This window comes from Dermacentor silvarum, chromosome 8 (genome assembly GCF_013339745.2).
Source record: "Dermacentor silvarum isolate Dsil-2018 chromosome 8, BIME_Dsil_1.4, whole genome shotgun sequence".
Taxonomy (NCBI): domain Eukaryota; kingdom Metazoa; phylum Arthropoda; class Arachnida; order Ixodida; family Ixodidae; genus Dermacentor; species Dermacentor silvarum.
Genome location: NC_051161.1, coordinates 69,746,043 through 69,763,763, shown reverse-complemented (window position 1 = coordinate 69,763,763; position 17,721 = coordinate 69,746,043). Strand labels below are relative to the sequence as shown.

At 47.6% G+C, this 17,721-nt stretch overlaps 1 protein-coding gene and 1 long non-coding RNA gene across 2 annotated transcripts; both read right to left on the bottom strand.

Moving 5' to 3' along the window:
• Positions 1 to 2,201: 2,201 nt before the first annotated feature.
• Positions 2,202 to 7,296, bottom strand: LOC125947576 (uncharacterized). The gene is made up of 3 exons (XR_007468407.1): positions 6,551 to 7,296; positions 5,823 to 5,921; positions 2,202 to 5,052 (listed from the first exon to the last, which is right to left on the bottom strand). It is a non-coding gene; the product is annotated as an uncharacterized LOC125947576 (long non-coding RNA).
• Positions 7,297 to 8,752: 1,456 nt separating this feature from the next.
• Positions 8,753 to 10,201, bottom strand: LOC119462199 (chitinase-like protein 4). The gene has a single exon (XM_037723546.1). It carries the CDS (start codon positions 10,199 to 10,201, stop codon positions 8,753 to 8,755), a length of 1,449 nt encoding a protein of 482 aa, XP_037579474.1.
• Positions 10,202 to 17,721: the final 7,520 nt, after the last annotated feature.

Below are 17,721 nucleotides of genomic sequence, written 5' to 3'. Positions count from 1 at the left end.
ACATTCATTTAGGCGCTGTTGTGCCTTCTGCTTTCTTTCGCCAACGTCACTTTCGTAGCCTATCTCGTCTGGCCACAATGACTCCTCGCGGGCTGCGTCGACCGCTGCATGGAGGTTGGCCTTAAGGCGTCAATATAATAGCGAAAAGAGCTTTAGTAATCGAGAAATTGAGGTAAATGCAGGACATGATAACAGACTCCCCAGGGACATTCCGGTACTTGCCCGATGACGAAGGTACTCCTAAAAAAAAATTATGTCCCTAGTACTCAACCACTCGTATTAAAAAGATTGTTTCGTAGGATTATAAGACGGAAGAAAATGCTACTTGTCTACTTCTATTACATTCCTAGAAAAAAATACCTTTTTGGCGTTACACTTGATAACGACGCGGATGAAAAGCTTTTCCTTCCTCCATGACTGCACTGGTGTTGCTGGCTCGCTAAACTCGCACTTGAATTTGCTAGCAGCTTGAGAGTCGCGACGGCACGTCCAGACGGTGACCAGCTTCGTCGCCCGACGTCGCATTGCAGGAGTCCTCGCTGCTTTCGCGCTCGGAAGAGCCGGTGTCGAGGCCGCCGTTGTAGTAGGCAACGACGCTGGAAGCGCGAGCCCTCAGCAGCATGTCACGCTCATCGGAGCTTAAATCACTAAAATCGAGCCCAACATCGCGAGCCAATGTATTGTTGTCAGGGTCGTCAACTAGTTGGTCCATTGCGACGAGCGTCGACGATCACCGTGTTCACAATTCGGCGCGCGCTTTACCTTCCGCTATGGTGGTTAGCCACCACCATGGAGGTAAAAAATACTAGGAGGGAGCGTCACGTGATTCCGCTAGCCTCGGCAAGCCAACCTCCTCTGAAGCCACCCCTCCCTCTTTCAAGGGCCCCGTGCGCGGTGCCTTATGGGGCGGAAAAGGCCCACAAGGTTGCCGGAACATTCGTGATTGTTTGGTACGTGGTAACTTTTAGTGGCGCCTGTCGTCACTGGCTTGGAGGCCCGTATGCGGGTGGTGGTGTTCTGCTACTGCGCGCGTCGTTCTTCGCTTCAAATGCGATGCCTTGAAACGTGGAGCAAGACTGGGGCGTCTGACTCATGAAGACAGACAATTTTCAAGGCGTCACCTGCGCTTACCACCGCGGTTAGTGGAGTTGCCAGCGCTCGCGGCTCGAAACCCGTGCAGACGCCCGAGAGTGGTCTATTTTTCCTACGTACTCAAGTTTCGTCAAATCAGCCGTTGTGCACCTTAAGCTGTGGTGCGTATTATCTTGCTAATTTTTCGTCCCGCTGTCTTGCACCTAGAAAGAAACGAGATGTTTTGAGGGTCACTTTTTTTTGTCGCATTTTCGCTTAGGTAATAAAAGGCTGGTGTGCGTGTTTTATTTTGAGAGAAATAATTTTTGTCACGCTGTCTTACACCTAGGAAGAAACGAGATGTTTTGAAGGACACTTTTTTGTCGCATTTTCGCTTAATAAAAGGCTCTCGTGGGCGTGTTTCATTTTGAGAGAAATAAATAGCATTAGCCTGCATTCTAAACGCCGAAGTGATCGCCGTTTATTCAGATTTACGTGTACTATTTTGCAAGATTGTGTGGTGCGACGACGCTGTTGAGACGCGCCTCGGGGATCCATTTTCGTTATATAATAAAGCAAATGGACGGGATTTGTGCATTATCTAGAGTTTATTCAGCTGTTTCCGAATGCGAGTATAGCCCCACAGCATAATTATGTTCTAGAATCAAACACTGCCAGGGGGACCCTTCTTCCTCTGCTAGTGTGAAACGGCATGAAAACTGAATACATAGCGGCAAGGGAAAAAATGGCAGCATTCATTTGCACTTGTGGATTCATTGTGTTGCTGGTGTACTTGTACTATGGAAAGCACATTTTTATGACAACAGTAATTGTTTCATTCTTTATTCAGTGTTTATTGCACCTATAGAAGCCAGAAGATTTCACACAAATACAGAAGGAAGCCACATTTACAATTTAAATGAAGTACATTGCAAAGATAATACACAAAAGAAAATTATAAACAGCAAGTAGGAAAACTTATTGTGCCCCTGCTCTTCGGTATCAGTATTAGCATACTTGTATGCCACAGGGCATTTGTATAATAATGTTATTCAAAGTAAACTATATCACACGTAATACTGATACCTTTAATAAAACTGGTCAATGGGATCAGCTGTCTATGAATGTAGCTGCAGTTTTGCTTACAATGCCTTGTATGCAACGCCTTCAATACAGGGCTATAATTGCATAATATTTATATCTGCGCTGTCCTCACAAATATCGAAAAGCTTCGGTGATTGTGCTTGTCAGAAAAGTAAGCAATACATATGCAGAAATTAAAAAAGGAGTGGTAGTTCACAAAGTCAAAGTTGAAACAATTGATGTGAGGTCAGACCCACAAAGTAAGTATGTCAACATTAAAATACAATGCATTTTGCTGCAAGTAAAATGTACAACAAAGCTTATGTTGTATCACATACCCACAAAAAAAAGTTAGCACCGTCGAAGCTGAGCCAACACACCACAATTAGGAAGTGACGGCTCTATTACGTTGTGAACCTCAAATGAATGAATATTTCACAGTATTTAAAACACTTATTGAGTGGTATACACCAAATGTTTGTGGTTACAGTGAATCTGGCATCATAAAAGGCTATTGTAAAGCAAGTGAACAGAGTGAGCACATTAAATTATTTAAATAGTAACACCAACGGTATTCCAGGTGGCAGTGGCAAATTTCCACAAAGGTCAGGTAAAAGACATACAGGATAAACATTAAAAAAACATTGTCATCCTCAAGCGTATACCTAGCTCACACATAATCCATTGAGAGCATTCACAGCATGTCCATGTCATAACACAGTTTGCTCTAGTGAAAGGTAGGCCAGCTAACCTACCGTCATTGTCCACACTGTTTAGCTTGGGCTGAACAGAACAATTGTTTAAGCATAATTTGCATGCAGGCGATTCAAGCTACAGCATTCAGCAAGACAACAAACATGTACTTGCAGAACTTACAATAAGGTATCAAATTTTCCCTCTATAAAAGTTTGACATCTGCATACAACGCTCTTGAACAATATATGCACTTTACAAAGTCACTCAAAAAACAAATAAATGCCTTAACATAAAACCTGGTGGGACAGCTCAAGTTGATGGATAAAGGAATTAATTGTGGGCCATCATGAACATAATTCACCCACGAGAAAACTTGTCTAGCAATTCTTCCAGTACTGCGAGCCGCAGGCACCCAAGCTCAGACACCCTGCCTGGGTAGCTGAGTAACCATGATCCTGTAAAATTGCTTCTGTGAGTGGTTCACTGGCTGCAGGGCTTCTCTGAGGGGCAGTGAGGTTAATTACATCGATGGAGTATGGTTTTTTCAAAGGAGCGTACAAAGAGAATTTCGATGTGTTCCAATAGAAAGCAATTTCCGCCATCAATGTCCTTGACCTCATTACGAACTATCAGACGCTTCAATGCTGCTGCAAACTGCTTTGCTGTTGGGTTGTGATTGCAGCCCCCAAATGATTTTATTGCAGCAAAAAAGTAACTCAAGGTGGTCCTGACTGAGCTTGGAAGTCGAAAGATATGCCAATAGGTCATTTTCTGTAACCAAGTGGTTGTATAGACGGTTGTCTAAGCACACCACAAAGCGAATGAAGCCTGTCTTTTGGGTGGTCCCTGTCATTAGTTTACCAGCTGCAGACTCCCTAAGCGAGCAAAAGTAGGCCATAAGTTCTTTGACATACACAGTGACAGGAGCCACATTTTCAGGACACAGCGGTCCTTTCTATTCTTCTTGCCTTGGATGTCTTGAATTTAAAATGTCAAATGCGTTGTTGACATGTCTGATAAACTCTTCTGTTGGCAAGGAATTTGAAAACATTGAATTTTTTGAGCTCTGCAGTCACTAAGAGCATCTGCTACCGATTGACTAAACGTTTGAGCCAACAATGAGACTTTCATGGGCTGGTTTTTCCAGGTAATATGTGCTTGTCTAAGTTTGTTTGACAAATGTAGGCCCTCTGTGTACTGGATTTCATGCAGATCATCAATGTGTTTCAACAATATGAACTGTTTGTTCGCATCACAATAGCCTTTTTATCAAACAGGGTGTGCCGCAGTAGCTTCAACATGTGACAGGGATCCAACATGGCAAAGAAAAGCTTTTTTTGTCACTGGATGTGGAAAAGAAGCATCCAGCTCAGTCAGGTCCATCTTGCAGCCAAGGCTGTGCAGCAATGACAAATTCGCTGCAGCGCCATCGCAGCTCAAACTCAAAATGTGTGCACCTTTTTCGTGAGTGAAGCTAGCAGCTTGCAGCACCAAATTGCGCCTCTGCTCACCACCAAGGCCATGCACTAGAAAGTAGCCAATCGGCAGCTTCCATCTGCCATTGATTGCAACAAGCATTAAAACAAATGCATCTTAGGCAACTGGAAAGCTGTCATCATTGACATCAATGCCCATGTCAACATATCCATGGAAGCTTATCCCATCCCACACTACTTCTTTGAATGGCCATCTCATCCACAACCAGATTGCATAATGTGGAGAGCCGTGCTTTACCTTGATAGCCAATGCAGTCATTTCCTCTTTTGAAAAGTCAGCAGCCCTATCAATGGATTGATATCATTTACACAGTGTCTTTAGATGCAGGAGGCATGTGTTGAAAACAGCTCGTACATATCTGTATGCTCTAGGGGAATAAAAATGCAAAGTCAGTGCAAATGGCCTGAGCTCTGGCGAGTAAGCGGGTGACATTGCTGGCACCAGACTTATGTGGCAGTTGACGCATGAGCAAGTCTTTTTTTTGCCCCAACAAGACTCTGCAATATGGCGACATCCTCATTTCCTAGAATGCGATTGTCAGATAAATCTTCTATGACATTTTCGAGATGAGCAACCTTTTGAAAAAGGTGTTGATGGGATTGCCGTAGAGTCTTCATCTTCTTCTTGGTCGCAGTTTGTAATTGTGTAACGCCATACTTCATGCCTCAGAAAGGCCTTTTCAGGTGCGTCTTCTGCTGGCTGTGGCTGCAAAATATCACGCGCTGTAACAGGTGCATGAGCGACCAACATGACACAAAGCACGTACGCAGAACAAAGTACTTAATTATTGTGGCATACACTCTTGTGCAAGTTATGACGAATATAATGCTAAATTTTAGGTCATTACATTGCTCACGACGGTTTCCGTCTACACTTTTGTGAACTGAAAAACTGTGGGGGCATAAAAATGCCATCCACACGAGCTTGCTAGTGCCACTTAATTTTGTTTGTTTATTTATTTGCTAAATACTGCAGGCCCATCTGGGCCCAGGCAGGAAACGTAAAAGTACAAAACAACTAACACAGAAGAGGCCAATGTAGCATAGTTCAATGAGAGATGTTTTAAAGAAGCCTTTTAGTTTGAGTGGGCAAAATATACTGAGCTCATATATCACGGCTCATTGTGACCGATCGAACATATAAAGAGCATAGAACATTGTGAAAATCCTGTTGGTCTTCTAGTTATTGTGTCATTTGAATGGAAAAGAAAAATTGAAAAAGGATTATTGGCCGATAATTGGTGTTTAATGCAAACCCTGAGGAAACTCATACCGCTGCGAACAAATATGAATGTTTCAGTATTTAATTAGATGGTTGCCATGATCATAAATGTTAGTGTCCAAGTGCAGTTCAATGAGTGACATTTATTATGCTTGAGCTATTAAACAGTTGCCACGAAAATATATGCCACTTCACTTGCAGCTACCTAAGGAAACAAGTATGTAAAAATTGTAGTGGTCAAGTATTATCCTCACCATAGTATGCCTTGCTGTTCGAGGTGTCGCTGGGTTGTGTGCAGGCAGTGCTGCAGAAGCTTCACCCTTGAGCGTCCTGGAGGGCCTTGGACTGGGAGACTGGACAAAATAGACCAAGTGCAATGAGGAGGGACTGCTTACTGCAACATAACTTCAAATTGCTGACCGTGCAAATGAAACACCAGATGCACAGTTGAAGCTAAAACCTGGGACTAATAGCGACACCATTGGCTTCATTTAAAATTTAGTTTAAATTTAAAGTTTAAATTAGTAAAATTTAGTTAAATAGGTTTAAAACGAGCAGAATATTCTCTACAAAATTATTGTTCTTGGCAACTATTGCAAAACTTGGTATGTTATGCGAAGACTAATCGTTCATGGTTTCTTCAATTAATTAGTTTTATTTCAATTTTGATTGTTTTCAGCCACAAGAAATACATACAAAATTCGGTCAATAATAATTTTTATAGCAGGAAATGTAATTCTTCGACAATAAATAGTTTCACATCGTACCTTTTTAGGAGTGTACGCTAGCTGATATAAGTACTTTAAAGAGAAATAAATGTTTAACACTTAGGGGGAATTATGACAAAGTTGGAAAAAAAATGGCTTGAATAGTATTGCACCACTATTTCGTCAGTTATAATTCACACGAGCACGTAGTCACTAACGATCGCGAATATTGCAGTTCCATTTTCATAAATAAACGAAACGTTCATTGTGCTTACCTATGGAAGGACAGGCCATCGCGCCGATTTTCTGTTCGATTAGGGCATCCTGGCACAAAACACTTCATCACGCAGGTGCGCCTACTGCTGACGGGAGTTCTCGCCGGTCTGCTAAGAGGCCGAAGACTTTGAGCAGATCTCGAGCAACAGTGTCGACTGCGCTACGGGCCGGCACGGCCCTAAATATGTTCGGAGTCTCCGGCTCGCCAGTCCATCCTTGGGCACAAGACGGGACGCATTTTTTTCCCGTAGGGACAGTCGCTTCGGATCCTGTACGCTCGCTTAATCGCGTGCACATTTTGCGGGGGCGAAAGGCATCATTGTTTCCCAGAAGACGTCGTCAAACGCAACGAATCGTCGTCGGAAGGGCGGCTTGGTTGCCTTCACACGTTTGCAGGGCGAAAGGTTCCCTCGTTTCCCTGAAACCATACCGAAACGCAACCAGTCGTCCTTGAGGTGGTCCTCCCGGGTTGTTCGGCGCAATGCCGGTTAACCGACGCCTTCGTTCGCAACAGCCTTGGCGCCTGTCTGCTAATTAGGCGGCGAGACTCAACTGCTTCACACACTCGAATTCCTTCACTAACCTCGGCGCGCGTTTGCCGCGCTGAGTATGTGCGCATATTCTGAAACCCCCGCAGCAGACGAAACCGAAGCCACCGAAGCGAGCCGAGTAAAATCTACCGCTTGCCTATCACGTGAGGGCCTATTTCCCATCATTCCATTCCTCTAAATTTTTTATGACTAGGCTTCAAGATTGTCACGTGATGCTCCCTCCTAGTTTCTTTCCTTCCTCCATGGCCACCACACTTCCGCTTTCACACTGCCGTTGGCTCTGTCTTGGCTCTGTTTCTGGCCGCGCGCTTGCGCTTTCCGCAAAAAAAGCTGTAGCGCCGTCTGCGGGCGCCGTTTATGACGTCACCACTCCTCGCTCGGGCGCGTGGTTTGAATTGCGTTAGAGGTATGCGGATGCTTCGGACGCAATTTTCTCTTAAAATAAGTCTTTTCTTGGCACGAAACAAGCATTTCGAGGTTTCTGGTATCATATTTTAACAGTACACGTTGAAGTAATATTTGCCTTTAGTGTCCCTTCAAGTTGTACTTTACCATTTTTCTGACGGATTTCACTGTGAGAAATTCAATTTTTGTTCACCAAAAGCCTGCACCACAACGAAAGGCCTGCGCGGTCGGGGTAGTTCGGAATGATTTTCTCCTGCACTAATACCTTGCGCCACGCTGAGGGCCTGCGCGGTCGGGGTAGTTGCGGATGATTTTTTCCGCCACGGACGGCGCCGACGCCGGATTTTTTGCGACAAGGTGCCCTTAACGCTGTCGTCGTAGGGAGCCTACGTTCAAGCGGCGTTGCATGTAGGGAGGCTCCCTATGTCGAGGTACAAGGGCGCGAGTGGCACTAATAAGCTAATCCACGCCTTTCTGCGTCCGTCCTCCGCTCGATGACTTTGCGTGTATTCGCGGGCTTCCTTCACGCTCGAAGAAACACTATTATGTCACACGTAATGAGCAACATAAAACTGTATCGAGAGTTGTTCATGTTGCTCTACAATTTTCTCATTGATACTTTTCATCTAATCAAAATATTTGAGAAGTTGATTAATTAGGACTAATTATGTATTTAAGCGGTATGCAATAAATAGTCTGAGTATCTCCAAGCGACGGCAAACAATATCACCTTGGTTCTGTCCAGCTACGTTCCATTTGCATATTTTTAAATCTTGGTGCATAATACATCTATAACGTCCCTTGTATAGTACTTGTATAACGTCCCTGTATAACGTCCAAGAACGCCACATTGGCTTACGGACGACGCCGAAGTGGATGGCTACGGATACATGTTGACCACCTGCAGTTTATCACGAGCCTCATAAATACAAATACACGAACATTTTTGAATTTCTCCCCGAATGAAATGCGGCCGCTGAGGCCGGAAATAGAGGCTGCGACCGCGCGCTCAAAATGAAACACTTCGGGAAAGCGCAGATGGGTAAAAGCAGCATGTTTCAGTCACGAAGGACAAACATCACTATCATCTGCAATTGCTAACATTTTATTTTCTCTTGGGTTTATTGTAATGGAAACACAATGGTTCATTTGAAATCCGTTCCCATCTTACAAAACAGTTATGTACAACTCGCGGCTCCTCAACCATTTTGTTCATTATTACCCCAACTTCGCCTCGCATAAGCATTAGGGCCCCAACGGCACAGTATCCGTCACCACCGTGTACGGGTTCTGACTCTGCACCAAGTCATGTACCTCGCGCAGCAGTGGCCACGTGGCGCCGAAGTCACCCGCGAAGTCATCCATGCTCAAGTCCCACACGGCCATGCCTCGTGTTCTGCGCAAGATGGGTCTCTTGGCGCGTAGGCTGACCCTGTCTTCGAATCCGATCCACTGGTCGTGGGTGTGTGCCACCACGCACCGAGAATAGCCGTGCAGGAATCGCGTCCAGCTCCGGTTGACCAGCAGGGTCTCCACGACGTCGTAATAGCTGGCCATACCGGTCATGTTGGTGTGGCCAAACGGCCTGCCCGGTCCGACGGCCTTGATGCCGATACGGCCGTTCTTCAGGTGTGGGTGCTTCAGCGTGAACGACACTCCAGCCAAGGAGACGCTGAAGACGACCTTGGAGAGGACTTCGTGCTCTGTGGTGGCTGCGGTGAGCGACTCCACCACGGAAGACAGCCCCGCCTGGCCGTGGTACCTGGCCCTGAACACGGCTCTCACGGGACTCTGGCAAGTCGTCACAGGAAAGGAGCTCGAGTTCACGGTCCGGTGGGTGTCTACGATGATCACGTCCAGCCGGTCGAACAGTGAACGAACGAAGTAGCCGTGCCGGCGAGTGACCACGTTCCAGGGAACCACGACGGCCATCCGGAGTTTGTCCTTCTCGAAGTATATGCGCATCGTGTTCACGAGCGTGCTCAGGTTGGTCCTCGACGCCTCGGTCGGGTATTTCCAGTAAAGGACAAGACCGCTCAAGCCCCTCTGTCGCACCCACTGCGCCGCCTTGCGTATGAAAGCTAAGCGCGACTTCTTAGTGCGTATTACGCTTTTAAAGTCGGCGCTGTCGCTATCCTCGCCTCCGACGCATGCGTACGTCTCGAGCGTGGAGGTCGGCTCCGATGCCTTGACCTTGGAGAGCTTCTGAATGGCCTCCTCGTCTTCAACGGGGTTCTTGAAGCGAATGGAGGATTCCTCGGGGTCCAAGCCGACCGCGACGTAGACGAGCGCGTCGCAGAGTGCAAGAGATACGTTGTCGACGTCAAACGCGCGCGGCGACCCCGACGGCAAGCTGGCGTTGACAAAACAGAAGACCAGCTTGCGAGGCGCGTCTTGCGAGAGCCGCTGGTAGGCTACGCGAGCTGACCTTTTGGGAATGGCGACGGCTTCTTCCTCGCCACTCCGGGCCGTGTCCGAGGACGCTGACCGGAAGTATTCCGCCGTGGCCGCCACGACGGCGGCGCAGGCGCACGCCGCGGTCATGATGGCGATCACGAAGAAGACCACCAGGCAGAAGTTGCGGGACCGAAAGACGGGGTTCGGCGTGTTGCGAGGGGCCTCTTCGCTCGCCAGGAAAAGCGGGATCAGTCCTTCAAAGCGGCCCTGACGGTAGCTCACGGTAGCGTCAGCCATGAGTCCCACTTTTTCACGCAGAACAGAGAAACGAATGGATGCGACCGGTTGCGAGCTTCGAAAATCTTCTTCCTCTAATCACGTGTGCACGGCCGCATGCCATAACTTCTGCTTCTTCACCTCATTACGCCCACCGACCACCTGAGTGAGTGAGTGAAATAACTTTTATTAAAGGTCCGGCGAGGACGCGAACTCGTCGCGCACCCGGCTAGTCCCACGTCGGGACCGGTAGGTCTAGCCCACCGGTCGCGGGCACGGGCACGCCGGACAGCCAGGATTTGTTTGTCTAGAGTGGGGCTACGCAGAAGCGAGTCCCACTCATCCTTGCTGAACCTGGGGTATCTCGACCCGCGCTCCCAGAGCATGTGTGCTAGAGTGGAGGTCTGCCCGCAGGACGGGCAAGCGTCGTCGCGATATACGTCAGGATAAACTTCGTGCAGAACGGCCAGACACGGATATGTGTCGGTCTGTAAAAGTCTAAGCGAAACAGCTTGCGCCCTATTCAATTTGGGGTGAGGGGGTGGAAAGACCCTTTTGGACATGTAGAAGAATTTTGTTGCCTCATTGTGAGTAGCCGGAGCATCCCTGTGGCTCTCCTTACAGAGGAAGCGCGGTCGGTGAGGTCGCGCACAGCCTCGTGAGCTGAGCATTGAGGTCGGGGGAGCACCCTCGACTGACCCTACGTGAGCGGGAAACCAATGAATCGAATGATGCTTGAGAGCATCCGGATTGGAGACGCTAAGAAGACGAGCAGCTTGCTCGGCGATGCGACCCTTCTGAAAAGTCCTAACTGCCGTTTTGGAATCGCTATAGATCTCAGACCCACGACCGTCTAGCAGGGCGAGGGCGATGGCGGCTTGCTCGGCGACTTCGGGGTCTGAATTAAGTGCGAATTGAAGCGCTATTGGAAAGCTTGCCGCTGGAGTCGACCACGACGACGGCAAAGGTCTTTCCATCGCTGTACTCCGCGGCGTCGACGAAGCGTGCTCTGACGCCTTGTTGATTGATCTGTATGAGAATTGCTACTGCTCTCGCCTTGCGTCTGCCCTCGTTGTGGACGGGATGGACGTTTCGAGGCACGAGGGCCACTTCGAACTTGTCTCGAATGCACCTAGGGATCGGGGTACTGACCCTCGAAGATACCACAGGAGGGTAACCCAGCTCTTCGAGGATGCGAGGAGGCAACGGAGGCAGCTGAGGCAAGCAATGGACGCGTCGCCACGTCCATTCGACCACTGTGGCTATACACCACGACCACTCAGGTCAACAACACCAACGTTCTGCTGTAAAACCATATTGCTGTTACCGCAATATTTCGCATTAAAGGGACCCTGAAACGATTTGGACGATCTTGTACAAACGTACTGAGTCGTTAGGGTAGGTCCTTCTGATCATTAATTGAATCATTTAAGTGCTCCGCGTAAAGCGTGTAATTCTCTATAAGGTTTTAAAAAGACACATCGCTACCGATCGCCGCACGCCACTCGGCTGAATTTTAAGCCACTACTGACCAGGTCTAAGTTCACTGACCGTAGCTGCATACGGACAGCCTCTTATGCCGGCCTTTCTCAATGTACGACTTTCCTTATGGATAAAAGAAATTCACTTTTCACAAAAATTCACAAAAATTCATGTCAGCGTTGTTTCGCTAACCCCCAAAGATTTCAACCCTTGAACGTCGGCAAGAGTGAGTACTGCTCGTTAAACAATGACAAAGAGAGTAGCACCGCTTCCTGGCATAGTAAGTTTCGCGCACGTTATCTACACACATCTACCCCAACTCGCACGCATACTTACGCACACTCTATCGCCAATGTTTCAAGAATATATGAATGGGCGCACACTTGAATCAATGCGCCAAAGCACGGGTAACAACGACAGCAGCACATGAATGGTCGAAGCTGAATGCCTCGCGACGGTCCACAGCAGTAAGCGAGTTACTATCGATACTACATATTTGCTACTAGCTAATACAAAGAACAGAACACCTACGTTCCAAGCCTTGTATGCAGCAAGAACAAATCTATTGCAACTCAGCACACCCGCGAGCGATTAAACAGAAAATAATCAGGTAGTAGGGAGCTTTAGTATAGCGGAAAACGCTTACGTTAGCGTTAGCGTGCGACGTAATTAACGCTAACGCAAAGAAAGGCTGCACTGCGCGGTACAACGTAGTGTTTTAGAATAGCAGAACGGAGCAAAATGCTAACGCTAACGCAAATACACTTGGGCGCCATCTCGAGGCGGATACAGCAAACATGAGCAAACATGAGCAAACCCTCCCGTTAAGCCTACTCCGCCGCTAATCGAGAACGTATATCGAAAACAACGTCCATTTGCCACCTGTACGCCGCTGTCAAAGCATCATCACACAAATCTAAAGCAAAGACGAGCATTAGTGGGGAACGAATGAGCCGAACAGTGCAGGCCGCCGACTCGATAGATCCGAAGTGTACGGCTCTCGCTTCAACAGGCGCCACCATCTTGCCCTACGTGCGGAATCCCTTGCGTGCGTTAGCGTTGGACGCTATATTCCGGAAATAGCGTACGTACGTAAGAGTTCTGGCTACGTTTACGTTCTGCGCATGCGCAGTTTGCAGCACGCAACGCTAATGCTAACGCTAAATCCTTGCGTTTCCGCTATACTGAAACCCCCTGGTGACCGGAACGACGAACTTCACTGAGTCAGAAATGTGACAAAGCGCTGCTTCTAAGTATATATTTGCCAAATAAAAAACTAAGAGCAACCTACACTGATCCTGATTTGATTCCTAAGCGGAAGGCATGGATGGCGTGGAATACATTTTTAGCCTCGTTTTTAGAACAAGCACCACATACGCTGTTCGCGCCGTTTGGACAAAGCGTAATGAGCTTCAAAAGCGCTTCTTGCGTGTCCTCTGAAGCTGTGGCCAAGGCTTTGTGTCGACCACCCAGTCAGTGTCTACGATATCTCCCGAAACAGAGGTTTCCTGAGCCGCACCAGGCGTCATGTACTATCGACCAAAAAAGTTTACGGACCAAGGGATCTGACAAAAAGCTGAATATCTCCGCAGCCTCAAACCGCAGCCGGGTATTCCCATTTCCATCCTCTACTGGTATATGCGAACATTGTGATGCACGGTTTTACTGGCTACTTTTAAAGGCTGCTCGGATATTTAGCGTTTTCTGAGGCCCCGTGGTCCGTAAACTTTTTTGGTAGATAGTGCATCCATTGTAAACACGGAGGCAACGGAGGCAGCTGAGGCAAGCATTGGACGCGTCACCACGTGATCAAACATGGCAGCGCCCACAGGATCGCAGCGAAAAGGGTTAATATCGAATAGTGCACACGGCGTCGGCGAGTCGTACGTCACCCGTTCCCATGGCGCTCCCTCGGGTTAATATCGAATAGTGCACACGGCGTCGGCGAGTCGTACGTCACCCGTTCCCATGGCGCTCCCTCGGTCCAATCCAACCCTGCCTTTCCCCCTTACCCAACCCTACCCGGGAGGACTGGGAGGCTGCCCGGCTTGGCTGCTCAGACCTACGGGCCCAAAAGGCCCTGGTTAAGCGCGCCCAGGCGGCGGCTACTGCCACTGGGGTCCCGCACTAGGGACTCCACCTAGTGTTTGTAAGGGGCGGCCTCTTCAGGGTCGTCCCGAGCATACCTCCAAGTTTTCCCCCACCACCACCCTCGGTCCACGCGAAGCGCTTCGCGATATGGCGGAGAGCGAAGTCGCGGTTACCCATACGAGTGCTGCTGCGGTCGCCTTGTCATCCTCTGTCGCGTGAATGCTAGCTGCGCCACCGAAGTGATACGTTTCACATCAGATGTCACGCAACTTTATCTGATACTCATCAGATATGTCACCAGCTTTATCAGTATCGCCGAAGAAGGGGGAAAAGAGCCGCTTGCCGAAGATACTACGAGGACGAGTCGTGCATCCGGGGATGGACTGTTTTTGCAAACATTTGAGCGTTGTTGCATGCAGTTATTTCAGCGAGTTATACGCGCGGATATCTTTTTTCGGCTGTTGTAATTGGGTGTGCGGGTTATACGCGGTGGCGGGTTATACACGGTGTAATGAAGAAGAGTAACCTGTGCCTCAGCAGCATCGCCACCGGCATGAGCTCGCGGTTGCTGTCCTTGGCCGAACGCTTGTGAGTGCTACCCGTTCGCCTGCATCCGTTGCCAATAAACCTCTTAGCAAGTGGTGGAGGCGCTGGGTTTCGACCACCCTGGAACTTTGGAGTCGCACTCTACCCCCCATCATGCCCGAGGACGCAAGCGGTACTCCTCCAACTCCTCCAACGGCGCCACCCACCCTGGTTTGTGCCGGCGCCTTACGTCTGCGAGATCCCCCTCTCTTCTCCGGCACAGATGAAAAAGACGTTGAAGATTGGCTCTCTTCATACGAGCGAGTGAGTGACCATAACCACTGGGACGATGCTACCAAGTTGAGAACCGTAGCCTTCTATCTCTCGGGCGTTGCGAAACTGTGGTTTCTAAACAATGAAGGCGTCCTCACTTCGTGGTTGGTCTTGTGGTACATTGATAGCATATCACCAAGAGTACGGTTGAAGCGTTCGGCCAAGGACAGCAACCACGAGCTCATGCCGGTGGCGATGCTGCTGAGGCACAGGTTACTCTTCTTCATTACAACGGAAAGATACGGTATTAGTTCATGCCTATAGCTTCTCGAGATGAAATAGCCGTATTTTAATTTATATAATTAGCGTCTATAAGAACACAGACTTACATCGCAGTGAGCATTACTGCTCAGTACACCATATAAGTTTTATTTATGATTCACCTCGTTATCATTTAATGTGTCACGTGGGCAGTGCGCTTGTGGTCTGGCACAATAATTCCATTAATCGTCATTCCTTATTTAAATCCTTATTTAAGTACACTGGAGAGACAAGAATGTTCTAGTAAAAATCAGTTTGAGCGATGTGGGGCAGCCTGATCAAAATGAAACAGTGCAAGAAATACGGAGGCAATCGACAACTTTCATGAGCTTACCCCTCGACGGATTTGCGTGGCATTCGTCAAATTTCACACAAACTTCAGATTGTAGTGAATGTCGACCTCAAGATTCAGATTTACACTAGAACAATTTATACAGGTTGGCAAAACCTAAAGTTCATTTTCGTTTTTTCTGGGGTTATACGTGCCAAAGCCAGTTCTTTTTATGAGGTACGCCGTAGTGGAGGGCGCCGGATTATTTTTGACCACCTGGGGTTCTTTAACGTGCCCTACAACGCAAGCACACGGGTATTTTTTGCATTTCGCCTTCATGGAGATGCGGCCGCCGCGGCCGGGATTCGATCCCGCGACCTCGTTATCAGCAGCGCAACGCCTTAGCTAACTGAGATACCGAAACGGGTGTTAAGTTCAAAAATAAACCACAGCCTTATGTTCCTTATAACAAAAGCCGATAAAGCAGTACATTGCACTGTTACTCATACAAAGGTTCAAACGGACAAAAAGAACAATTTTCATTACCATAGAGGCGAGATTTGAAATTGTGGTTATCGAAGTTGTGCAACATCTATGGTCGCACAATATCAGAGCAGCGTACATTAATGTGCAACGCAAGGCATTACCTGCTTTTCTACGCTGTCTCGGGTTGAACTTACAGTTTCAATTGTTCTTCACATGTATTCGAAAAAGTTGATTGTAATTGGCCTCAGGATTAATCTACCTTCTAAACTTTCGTTCACTTAGCCCCCTCGATGTGTTGGAGTTCAGAAGAGCGCTGCCCTCAGATTAAGTGTAGTAACATTGATATAGTAACGAACTAGCCCAGCTATCAACACTGTTAAGTGTAGTTATTACGCTTCATGAACACCCGGAGCTTATTTCAAGAAGCATTTTATCAGTGGCCACTTCATCATCATCATCATTAGCCTATATTTATGTCCACTGCAGGACGAGGGCCTCTTTCCGCGATCTCCAGTAAAATATCTTAGGCGTAACGTTAACAGACAGGGAGACCGCAATGTGGATCAGGGAGCAAACGGGGATAGCCTGTCTGGTAACACTGTATAAATCATTGTCTATTGAACAGTTTACCAAATTTCCAGGAAGCCGGAACGTCAAGACATCGTTAGCTGCCGTTGAAACCTAAAGTTTAGTTAATTGCAATAAGTACGGGTGCAGTGCGCCGCAGTATGCAAACACTGAAGCCAGTTTATGAACCATCTTTGGCAAAAAAAAAATAAAGAGAGCACCGTCAAAACGGAACATATAACGGGTGCATGGTTCCCTATACTATTAATGTCGAGAGTGCTAGGAAAATTTACATTGAGTTTTTTTCGCACCAATGTTACTTCCCACTCGGAGGCATGCGATCTTATAACACTTGCTGTAATAAATCTACTGCGGCATCCTGCCGATTCGTTGCAACCACGTTACACTGCGTGGACCTGCGACGAACTTGAATTTGAACTTGAAAGCTATAGGGTATATATGCTTAGGAAAATAATGGCGCCGGATAGACAAGGACACAGGCAAAGAAGAACACGACACTGTGTCTGTGTCGACACTTGCCAGTGTCCTTGTCTGTCTATCCAGCGCTGTTATTTTCCTAAACACGAATTCCTACCAACTCGCCCAAGTTCCTCTTCTAGTGCTATAGGGTATAATTAAAGAACGGTTAACCCCTTTATATCTGCATTTACTATCTTTGTAAAAAGAGTAACAAACGCAAATATGTGGTATACGAGGCTATTAGAAACAAATATGGGATGACAAATTACTTTAAAAAAAGTGCCAGCCCTTCCACTGGGGTGGAGGTGGAAAACCAGCGAAGCTGTACTATGGTGGGAATTATGTATTTTCAATTGTGTCAATTAAGATGTGATGGTGTAATTGGTTATTTGAACTATTAAAGAATGAGAAATATATATGATTCGGTGGTTTTCATTTATTTAGTGACCACAGGGACCATGGCCGTATGGTCACTATGGTACTCCGCCATAGGGTGTACGGCAAATGTTGGCACTTCCTTCATAAACACGTCCACAACGCCGCGCGCGTTTGGTACGAACGCGGGCAAAACGCCGCCGCCGCGAATAGTTCTGCGCGTTGCGAAGCATCAATTGAGATAGCAAATTAGTAGCGAGCTATACGGAGTAAGGATAGTAGTTTTATCGGCTGCATAAACTTAGACACATTCGCTTACTAACTGAATTAACAAGGATAGTGTCAGCGCGCACACGCAAACATGAATAAATAACACTCGATGACCACACACAACCGCTGTCAAAACGCTGGCGTGAGCAAGCGCGCCAGCAGCAGCGAGCGAAGGTTCATGCGGTCTATCGCTTCAACGGAAACTGAGCGGCGAAATCACAGCGCATGAAAAGGTAGGAGCCTTATTGCAGATCGCTTTCAAGATACGGTGCGCGCGACCGCGCGTCGCCGCGCAAAGTGAAAGTACGCAATTAATCGCTCGCAGAGCAAAAGCCGCACTCCCTCCCTCCCGCGCTGCCTTCCCGCTTTCCTCCTTTCACGTGAGTGATTGAGTCACCAG